At 44.7% G+C, this 11,422-nt stretch overlaps 1 protein-coding gene across 2 annotated transcripts in view; it reads right to left on the minus strand.

Moving 5' to 3' along the window:
- Rgs3 (regulator of G protein signaling 3) overlaps nucleotides 1-9,550 on the minus strand; it is a 124,097-nt gene extending 114,547 nt beyond the window's left edge. Inside the window, exon 1 of one of the 2 annotated variants that reach the window (XM_026781911.1) lies at nucleotides 9,472-9,509. Coding sequence is in view for 1 of the 2 variants with exons in the window: in XM_005352617.3 (XP_005352674.1) it covers nucleotides 9,472-9,550 (79 nt within the window). In the remaining variant the exon portion in view is untranslated. Of the gene's footprint in view, nucleotides 1-9,471 lie in introns of both variants that reach the window. The other variant, XM_005352617.3, reaches the window with a different exon arrangement.
- Nucleotides 9,551-11,422: the final 1,872 nt, after the last annotated feature.

Here is an 11,422-nt window from a genome sequence, read left to right on the forward strand (position 1 = left end):
CAATGCAAATTATTCATATCTATATCATATCCCCCTTTAAATGTAAAAGAACATTTATAAACAATATTTGGGAATATGGGCGCAGTTATTTCTCTCCAAATTGCTTTCTGGTGAATGGGGGCGCTGTTATTCAGGTCTTTTATGGGATAACCTGTTTGTTAGGTTCATCTCAGTCGGCAGTTGAGCAAAGTAATTTTTTGAGGGTGTTTACAGCAACCTTTCGGGAGGGCGTGGTCTATCATACCATATTGGGATAGAAGCAATCTACAAGGTCTCATCCTCTGTGAAAACAAAAGAAGACCCTCTCCAAAGCATCATATCCTTAGACCCAAATTCTGAAATCATAATACCCTTATATCCATTCTGGCTTAGCTTGGCAGCCCATGTACCACATTCATTTGTTATATTCATTTGCTGTTATACACAGAGAATTCATGTTATTCTGCCTTTTATGATTTTCCCTTTCATTTTACTATAACTATTTCTTAATCATACATAAAAGTCATACAATCTTAGTACGCAAATGTCCTCTTTCCAGCACTCTGTACACTCCACACCACCCTTGTCTGTCTCACACGGCAACTGCTTTGTCCACAGTTCCATGTGACAATGGACAGCTCTTATACATATACTGGCAGCTTTATGACACACAAAGGAATTCACAATTTATTTTCATTAAGTTTTACCCTTGCATTATTTTTTAAGTGATCAAATAGAATTTTCCAGAAGAACACATTCCTGTCTTGCATTTAGGGTAGAAAATGCAAGACAGGAAGCATGGAACTATGAACAAAGCATGGACTCTGGAGTCTGTGAGAGCTGCAGTGACTCCTAGCTCCACCAGTCCACAGTCGGAATTATCATAGGAGCACACTTCCAAGTGCACGAAACACAATGATGACCGCTGAAATGGCAAGGGCGAGGGGGGGAGAAAAGACAGAAAACATCTAGGGAGGGGACTGGGGGGCAGCTCAGTAACTAAGAACACTGGCTGCTCTTGCAGAGGACCCAAGGCTCAGTTCCCAATCCATGTCAGGGAACTCACAACTTCCTGCAACTCTAGTTCTAAGGAATCCCACACCATCTTCTGGCCTCCACAAGCATGTATGCACATGGAACACATGAACACAGGCAGGCTCACACACACATAAAATAAATAAACACTTTTTAAAAAATCTATGAAGCCAGAAATGAGGCCCAGTGGGTATGGCATTTGCTACCAAGGCAGAGGACCCGAGTCTGACACGTGTGAGCCACAGGGAAGGAGAGAACTGACTGCTGCAAGTCACCCTGCGACCCCACAAGCATGCTGTAGTACACAGCATGGGGTGTCTCTCAATCCTGGTGAGGAGGAGCTGAACCGGGTTGCCTGTTCACGGGATAAAAGATGACGTTCTTTTGAACCCTGCTTTTTTCACTGGGACCCTAAAGTGCTGCTCCTTTGAAACAGAGTAAATTGGAACCAGACATGGATCCTCGAAGAATGGCAGCTCAATTTCAAACAGTCTCAGATCCTTACACTGAATCAAATTAATCCCAAGAGCCAGACACAGGACATGTCCCTGTCATAAGTTCAAGCTCACCCTGGGCTGTGTAGCAAGTTGAAACCCAACTTGGGCAACATAGCAAGATGCTGTCTATAAAAAGAAAGACTGTGCTGAGCCGCTAGTGACTCTAGCACCCGACAAGCAAAAGAAGAGACATTTCTGTGATCTCTGAATGATGAGAAAAGAAAACACCTCCATGCCAACCTTTTGCAGTGGACACTGAACACCTAAAGAATGAAGACACAGGATGGAAGGTCGTAGGGCAGAAAAAGACAGGCCAGGCAATGGCTGGGCCTGGGCAGCTATGTCCGTGCCAGGAAATGTGGACTGTGAAATAATGAGAAGCCACATCACAACCAAAGGCTTTGTAATAAGTTTCTACTCCCCAGAAAAGGAAAAATTATAAATCTGTATGTTTTTAACATAACTTCAAAATATACAAAGGAAAGGCTGACAATGGTGCTGGCAAGGGACCGATAAATTGATAACTACAGCTGGAGCAACAACAGCCTTCTCTTGATACCTGTCAGGATAAACAGAGAGAGAAGAACACAGATGCAGAATGCTGGGTCAACACCACGAGCACGCCTGACCTGAGCTGACACGCTAGGAGAGCATGCGCCTGACCACAGGGTTCTCTTCAAGGACACACAAGGCTCCTATAATACATGATGGTCTGCTGGCCAGCAAGCAAATCTCAATGAGTTGCAAAGAACTGAAGGATTCAGAAGATGGTCTCTAACCAAAACACAAAATAAATAATGAAAACATTGCCAAAGCTGAACTCAGTGGCACTTGCCTGTAATTCCAGCACCCAGGAAGCAGAGGCAGGAGAATTGTAAAATTGAGGCCTGCCTGAGATATATATTGCAGCAATAGCTTATCTTAAAAACAGGACCTGGGATATGTCTCAAGACAGTAAAGGTGCTAGCCATATGTGAGGACCAAAGTTTGAATCCCTGGCACCCATGTGAAAGCCAGGTGCTTGCTGAGCTAGTTCGTGTGTGTGTGTTGTGTTTTGTGTGTATGTGTGTATCCATACAAAGATGCTGTTTGCATGAGTGTCATACACCATAGTAAAAAAGACTGGAAAAGAGCATCCACGGAAGAACTGCAGAAGAACAAGGAGCTAGAAACAGCAACATTGAGGAATTTCTCGACACTCCCAAGCAGATGGACTACAAATGACAGAAAACAAATCTATGCTGAGAAATCTGCCCAGCAAATTACAAACTCCAGAGAAATGGATGGGTTTCCTGAGCCAAGCATAGTGAATCTGCCGGGCTGGGGGCAACAGGGCTAGAAAGAAGGGCTGATGGCAGTTGGCACAAACATGTCAATGGCCTCGAGTTCAGAGCTCTGACTTTCTCTGCCCAACACGGGGAGCAGCTGACAGGCAACTGTACCGAGTTTCATTCTCAGTACAAAACCAGATTCGTTTTCTCTGTGGCTTCAAAGAGAGGCAGAACACAGGAAGGCAGGGCCCTAGTTAAAACCACTACCGGGACAATCATGGAGGAAGTAAGAACAGTCTGCCTTCAGAAGCTTCCCTCTGAAGAGCCAGCCTACCTTGGGACTGCTCTCACAGCTGTTACCTTTCTGGTTGAGTGGCAGTGACATTCCTAAAGAGAGATGGGTGGTGTTATCCACGCCCATCACTACCCTCAGTCTTTAGAACACATCCACTGGTTGTCCACCATCTCCCAGCCCAGATACCCTGGAGCAAAGGTAGCCTGTGCTCTCTTCCCACCGCTTGCCATTTCCAGGATGCTAGAGACTCCAGGGAGGGCAATGATGAGGCTTATTGGGCAAGCTAAAATTTGGTATCCTTTCAAGAACATTTTCTGCAAGTATCCAACAGTTTTATGAATTGGATTTTTCTATATCAAATAATTGTACCTAAATTCATACAGAAATTCCATGAACTGAGAACAAACAAAATAACATTGAAGAAGAAGAAAATTAAAGGATTTGTGCTTTGGGGTTTCAAAACTTACTACAAAGCAAAGTAACCAAGTTGGTGTGATATGTGGGTGATGCCAAAGCAGCAGATTTGTGAAATAAATCAAAAGGTCCAAAATAAAACTATATAGCTATGGTACTTGCTTTTTTTAAAAAAAAAAAAAGCTTGCTTTAAAAACATATTTTAAATGTTTGATTGTTTATTGAGTATGCGTGTGGCATATACACAGGTGTGCACCTATGTGTGTACATGCAGAGGTCAAAGAAGGATGTAAGCTGCTCTCCTTTCTTGCTCCCTGTCTTGTTCCCTTTGAGACAGTCTCTCTCTGAACCTGGATCTTATTGTTTTTGTTGTGTTTCTCTGTTGTGTTGTGTTTGTTTAAGACAGAGTCTCTTCACGGAGGAAATACAGAGAATCATCAGGTCATATTTCAAAAACCTGTACTCCACAGAATTGGAAAACTTAATGGAAATGGACAACTTTCTGGATAAATATCACATACTAAATTTAAATGAAGACTAGATAAGCAAATTAAGCAGACCTATAACTGCTGAAGAAATAGAAGCAGTCATCAAAAGTCTCCCAACTAAAAAAAGCCCAGGACCAGATGGTTTCAGCTCAGAATTCTACAAGACTTTCAAAGAAGAACTAATACCAATACTCTTCAAATGATTCCACACAATAGAAACAGAAGGAACATTACCAAACTCTTTTTATGAGGCTACAATTACCCCAATACCCAAACCACAGAAATACTTTACTAAGAAAAAGAATTACAGACCAATTCTCACTCACAAACATTGATGCAAAAATACTAAACAAAATACTGGTAAATCAAATCCAAGAACACATCAGAACCATCATCCACCATGATCAAGTAGGCTTCATCCCAGAGATGCAGGGAGGGTTCAACATACAAAAATTTGTCAATATAATCCACCAAATAAACAAGCTGAAAAGTAAAAACCACATGATCATCTCATTAGATGCCTAAAAAGCTTTTGACAAAATACAACACCCCTTCATGATAAAGGTCTTGGAGAAAGCAGGGATATAAGGAACATACCTAAACATAATTAAGGCATATACAGCAAGCCAACAGCCAACATCAAACTAAATGGAAAGAGACTCCCAGCGATTCCACTGAAATCAGGAACAAGACAAGGCTGTCCACTCTCTCCATATCTATTCAGTATAGTTCTTGAGATCCTAGTTAGAGTAATAAGACACCAAAAGGAGATCAAGGGGATACAAATTTTAAAAAAAAAGTCAAACTCTCACTCTTTGCTGATAATATTTTACATAGCGATCCAAAAAATTCTACCAAGGAACTTCTACAACTCATAAACACTTTCAGTAATGTAGCAGGATACAAGATTAACTCAAAAAAAAAAATCAGTAGCCCTCCTGTACACAGATGATAAAAGGGCTGGGGAAGAAATCAGAGAATCAACACCCTTCACAATAGCCACAAATAGCATAAAATATATCAGAATAACTATAATCAAACAAGCGGAAGACTTATATGACAAGAACTTTAAATCTTTGAAGAAAGAAATTGAAGAAGACACCAGAAAGCAGAACGATCTCCCATGCTCTTGGGTAGGTAGAATTAACATAGTAAAAAATGGCAATCTTACCAAAAGCAATCTACAGATTCAACACAATGCCCAGCAAAATCCCAGCAAAATTCTTCACAGACCTCAAAAGAACTGTATTCAACTTCATATGGAAAAGCAAAAAATCCAGGATAGCCAAAACAGTCCTGTACAATAAAAGAACTTCTGAAGGCAACACAATCCCTGACTTCAAACTCTACTACAGAGCTACAGTAATGAAAACAGCCTGGTATTGGCATAAGAATAGACAGGAGGACCAATGGCACCGAATAGAAGACCCAGATATTAATCCACACTCTTTGAACACCTGATTTTTGACAAAGAAGCAAAAAATATCAAATGGAAAAAGAAAGCATATTTAACAAGTGCTACTGGCATAACTGGATATCAACATGTAGAAGAATGAAAATAGACCCATATCTATCACCATGCACAAAACTCAAGGGATCAAAGACCTCAACATAAGGCTGGCCACAGTGAACCTTATAGAAGAGAAAGTGGGAAGTACACTTGAACACATTGGCACAGGGAACCACTTCCTAAATATAACCCTAGCAGCACAGACACTGAGAGAAACTATTAATAAATGGGACCTCCTGAAACTGAAAAGCTTCTGTAAAGCAAAGGACACGGTCAACAAGATAAAATGACAGCCTACAGAATGGGAAAAGATCTTCACTAACCCCACATCAAACAGAGGTCTGATCTCCAAAATATACAACGAATTCAAGAAAATGGTCACCAAAAGAACATATAATCCAATTTAAAAAAATAGAGTACAGACCTAAACAGAGAACTCTCAACAGAGGAATTTAAAATGGCTGAAAGACACTTAAGTAAATGTTCAACATCCTTAGTCATCAGAGAAATGAAAATCAAAACAACTCTGAGATTCTATCTTACACCTGTAAGAAGGGCCAAAATCAAAAACACTGATGACAACTTATGCTGGAGAGGTTGTGGGGAAAAAGGAACACTTCTGCATTGCTGGTGGGAATGCAAGCTAGTACAATCCCTTTGGATGTCAGTGTGGCAATTTCTCAGAAAATTGGGAAACAACCTTCCTCGAGACCCACTTTTTGGTATATATCCAAAGGATGCTCAATTGTGCCACAAGGACATGTGATCAACTATGTTCATAGCAGCTTTGATTGTCATAGTCAGAACCTGGAAACAACCTAAATGTCCCTCGACTGAAGAATGGATAAGGAAAATGTGGTACATTTACACAATGGAGTATACACAGCAGAAAAAAAACATCTTGAGTTTTGCAGGAAAATGGATGGAGCTAGAAAACATTATTTTGAGTGAGGTAACCCAGACATAGAAAGACAATTATCACATGTTTTCACTCATAGGTGGTTTTAAACATAAAGCAAAGAAAGCCAGCCTACAAACCACAATCCCAGAGAACTTAGACAATAATGAGGACACTAAGAGAGACTTATATAGATCTACATGGGAAGTAGAAAGTAGAAAAAGACAAGATCTCCTGAGTAAACTGGGAGCATGGGGATCTTGGGGGATAGTTGAAGGGGGAGGGGGGAGGCAGGGAGGGGAGCAGAGAAAAATGTAGAGCTCAATAAATATCAATAAAATAAAACAAAAAAAGAGAAAAACACACGAGTTTCCATTTACATAAAATCCCCCCAATGAGGCATACATATCAAGGCAGAAAAGACAGCGGTGATTGTTTGGGGTTGGGATGAGGTGGTGTGGGGATTAGAAATAATAAGTTAAAGGGTAATGGAAAAATTATAAAATTGATGACCATAATACTTGTACAACTCTACAAATATACTCAAAACTATGGAGTTGTACATTTCCAATGAGTAAACTGTGTTCATGAGAGTTACATCACAGCAGAACTCTTAGTACAAAATTAACAAATACCCTAATCAACATAAGAGGCAGGATCCTGGAAAATACAACCACAAACACCTACAATGAGTTCTTCAAATTACAATAAAGAAGGACTAGCTGGGTCCTGGCCTCAGCTTGTATATACCTTCCCTTGAAGTCAGCTAAATTCTCAGAAGCAATGAGTGTTAGATGACCTGCCCCTCCTTGGGAAACAGGGGTTGTGCTCATGATACCCATTCTGTGTGTGGAGGTGAGAGAGAAAGTGACAGAGATACACACACAGATGAGAGAGAGAGAGAGACAGAGACAGAGACAGAGAGACAGAGAGAGACAGACAGAGACAGAGACTCTTCCTGTAAGGAATTCTGATTGAAATATTTTTTTCCCTTTGTGTTTCGAGAGATGCTTCCACCTCCTTTAAATGTTTGCAGCATCATCACCAGGTTCCTCCAAGGTGAAATTCACTGTTAAAGGCCAGGGGCTGCTTGAGTTGAGGAGAGGCTGAGGAGCCAGGAAAATTAGCCAAGATATTTGCATCGAACAGGACCCACATTGGCTACCAAAACCGACATGGAATCCGGAGCTTCCAAGTCTGGTTCATGTTCAAAATACCCCTAGGAAGTCTTTAAAGGTTAGAGTCTCAGGATACACTCAGAGTTATTAACTTATTCTCTGGGAGAGGCCCCTGGGAACCTGTGCTGGGGTGGGGCATAACCCAGAGGGGTAGAACATTCGCCTAGTGTTGAGCCCTGGGTTCAGTCTCCACCACCACAACTAAAAGTCCAAAAACGCTTCTGGGCTTGTTTAGTAACCACTAACAGGAATCGCCATGAACCATAAGCAAAGATCATTCAGTGCCCAGTAACAATTAGCAGCCCAATAATAACATCACCATGGCAAATGGCGCCCAGGAAACAGACCTGGAAATATTTTCAAGCATTCAAATTAGTGTCATAAAGATCCAAGAAGAAACTGCATAAAACAAGCAGGGGGGGGGCCCTTTCTCCTCAGTTCCTGCCTGCCTGCTGCACACTCTGCTGACAGCCACGGATCCAAGAAGCTATCCACTTGGTAGCCATCGTTCCTAACCCGGAAACCATGGCCAGCCTGGTGGATCCACACCCTGCTGGGGCTGGTCCCTCCCCTGCCCTAGTTGACAAAGGAACACAGCGTGGATGCAAAGAAATATTCACATCACCAGCTGTGAAAAGAACTGTTTCAAAACTGTGCACACAGAATGATGTCAATTTTGATCAAATTAGGAATGAGCAGGTGGAGCTACCTGGCGACTGTAAACTAAAGAGGATTTATTAACTATCGGATGGAAGCCTGGAAAAGCTTATAGCTCCCTGACCCTCTCAGCTGGAAATCTCCCTAGTCTCCAGGAGCCCTGAGCCCCACTGGGATTAACAAGATTGGCTTGCAGGGTTTTGTGCAAGGTGGCTCCCTGGGGACACGTCATGCACCTAGTGGGAGCTCAGCAAATGCGGATAGTAAATTCCTCCTCTTCCTCCTCCAGCACCAGGATCAGAGATCGCAGCCCATGTCTGGCAGTTCAACTTTCCCATCACTCTGCCTGCTAGGGCAGGAGGGTAGCGAACTGTGAGGAGCCTAATGTTCTGCACTGGGATAAGCTAGAACGCAGGGCAGCCGAGAACCCTATTGGGGGTCCAATTCCTTGTGTGCTCTGCCTTTGAAATCTGGATAACGTCTGCTTCGGTTGCAGGAACCACTCCATAAAGAAACCGTGCACAAGTTAAAACAGCATGGTTGGGAATGCTTGACTCAAGTACCCAGCCCACCGCTTTGCAGAGGAACGAGTCCCTCCTGGCAGGGAGAAAATGAAGAGCTGTACCAGGCTTACAAACCTTGGAAGACCAGTTTTGCACAGGCCTTTTGGACAGCTGCTGTCCTACTGGGATTTGGAGGAACAAAGAATCTGCAACTTTGGGACTTTTAGGGCCTACTATCCCTTTCTGTTCACTTCAGCACAAATGCTCTCCTAAGGTCAGTCTTGGAGAAGAGACAGCTCCCGTCTCCACTGACCGTGAGTTAGATATCCAGTGGGGGAAGTTAGATTACAGCCTCCAAAGTGGACCCACAAGACAGCAGCCCGGACTTGACCCTTCCCATCTATTCACTGTACCAAAGGAGGCAGGTGATTGAACTGTCCTGACACAGTAACTAGATCCTGATTTAACCTGAGAGCTGGCTAATGGGGAAATCCGTGGTTACAAGGCAGGCCTCTGAAAGATGAACTGGAGCATGATTATCCCAGCCAAGTGAGGCAGAACCAACCGCAGCTGGCAGCTGCGGCCAGGCAGCAGGTGGTGTCCATTGACTTGCTGAGCCTGGAGGAAGAGGCCAGAGAACGTTCCAAACGGAAAGAACACCTGCTCAAAATCTCCCTGCCATGGTGGGCGCTTGTCTTTCTGGCAAGAAAGCAGTCCACTTGGCAGCCTGACCCAGAGGCACTTACCAAAGGTGGTGAGATAGAAGGACAAGTGCGGGTGGGCGCGCCGGCTCCCGAGGGAGACGCGGTGCAGGGAGCGCTCCATGGCGTCCCCGTTGTTACAGGGCAGGAGGGTCTGTCCCCAGGCGGTGGCTGTGCGGCTGCAGGTACCCCAGACAGCAGACTAAGCCGTCCCCCCACCTCCTCCCGCCGGGGTCCCGGGCCGGCTGCGCCGCGCGTTGGAACGGCCGGGCGCGCCAGTCCCTGATTGGCCCGCGCTGGTTTGAATGGGGAGATTTCCACCTGACCCAGCTGACGCGGGCCAGATCCGGGAGGGGAGGCGTGGGCTCCTGGAGTAGAAAGGACTACGGGTGATCCCGCAGAAACCCTAGCTCCAACATTCGCACCTCAAGTTGCAGATGACAACCCAGATACAGCCCCACCGCCCGGCTTGCCCACTTGAGCAAGCTTGGCCTGCTCGCCCAGCTCCTCCAGGCTGCAATTACTTAGGTTTGTAACCGGCTTTGAAGCTTAGACCTGTAATCGCCAGACCAACCTAGAGCAAAGGTGTGCCTGCCCTCCGGAGTAGCCCATGAGGGCATGAGATCGGGAAACATGAAACTACATACAGACAGGTCGCCCGTACCAGGTTGCCCCCTGGATCGCTCTCTCGAGCCTCCTTTTGCATGAGAGCAACGTTGCATAGATCCAGAGAGGAGCAGCTTGCTCCTTCCTGCCTCGGGGCTTTCCATTTGCAGCTTGGCGCCATCAGACAGAAGAGCGAGCAAGCCTCGCCATCTGCAGACACAGGGCAGGGTAGGGCCTTGCAATCTTCCCAACCTGGCGCAGGAAGGCAGATAGAAGGAAGGTCAACCCTTGACTAGATTTGTCGGCAAACATTCATGAGTCACCTCGAGGGAGCAGTTTCACACCAAGACATCTGCTCTGCAAATCTCTGCCGTCACTGTGGGAAAGAAAGCTGTTGGTCTCCTATAAACCTAAAAATGGGAAGTGTTAAGAGTTTGTTGCTGGTACCGACTTCATTGCCAGTGGATATTTGTGGTTCTGTGAGCCACTCAAGATAAGATTAAGGGGATTCAGGAATGTGTGTATATATATATATATATATGTGTGTGTGTGTGTGTGTGTGTGTGTGTGTGTGTGTGTGTGTGTATGTATGTATATATAGTGCCAGGAGCCAAGCTGAGCAATTCACACACATGTCATTTAGACTTCACAGTAAGTCTAAAAAGTATTAGCTCCAGTTTGCCAGGGAGAAATCAGGCGGAAAGGGAAGGCAGCTTGCCCAAGATTTGCAGAGCTATAAACAACAGGCAGAGCCAAAATTTGAACTCAAGCCTGTCTGCCCCCAAAGACCTTTACCCTTTGTTTTCCCATGGCCTCCACGCATGTCCCATTGCCAAAAGCAGTTATGGACAACAGACCTGCCTTTTGAGAACAAGAAATTGGATGCCATAAATTGAGCTGGACATGGGGGCTGGGTGGAGTGGGGACAGCGGAGCAGAAACTGGAGAAGTCTACCTGAGATTAGCAAACATGGTCAGATGCAAATGAGCCTCACACCATAAAGGTCAGTGGGTTATTTAAACCCTGATGTTTTCTGGAACACCCTTAGCGGGAGCAGCCCACCAACAGACAGGCTTACCTGCACCCTGAACCTGGGCACACCGGATCCTCCTCCTAGGTGGGTGGGTCTGGGTCCAGGCATCTTTTCTGGACAAGGAGGTGTCTTGCTGTGGCCACTCCATCCAGCCAGAGGAAATGGACAGCTCTAGCCTCAAACAGTGGACGCAAACAAGGAACTGGGTTCTAACGTACTGCAGACCTGCAGGCGTGAGAGCAGAACAGAGGTAAACGTGCCCCTGCAAGCAGGGTTTGCCCCATGAGAGCTGTACATGTCATACAAATGCATATACCACATGTGTGAACACTGTACATGCTCCTAATGCAGACACGA

This window comes from Microtus ochrogaster, chromosome 10, assembly GCF_000317375.1.
Source record: "Microtus ochrogaster isolate Prairie Vole_2 chromosome 10, MicOch1.0, whole genome shotgun sequence".
Classification (NCBI taxonomy): Eukaryota; Metazoa; Chordata; class Mammalia; order Rodentia; family Cricetidae; genus Microtus; species Microtus ochrogaster.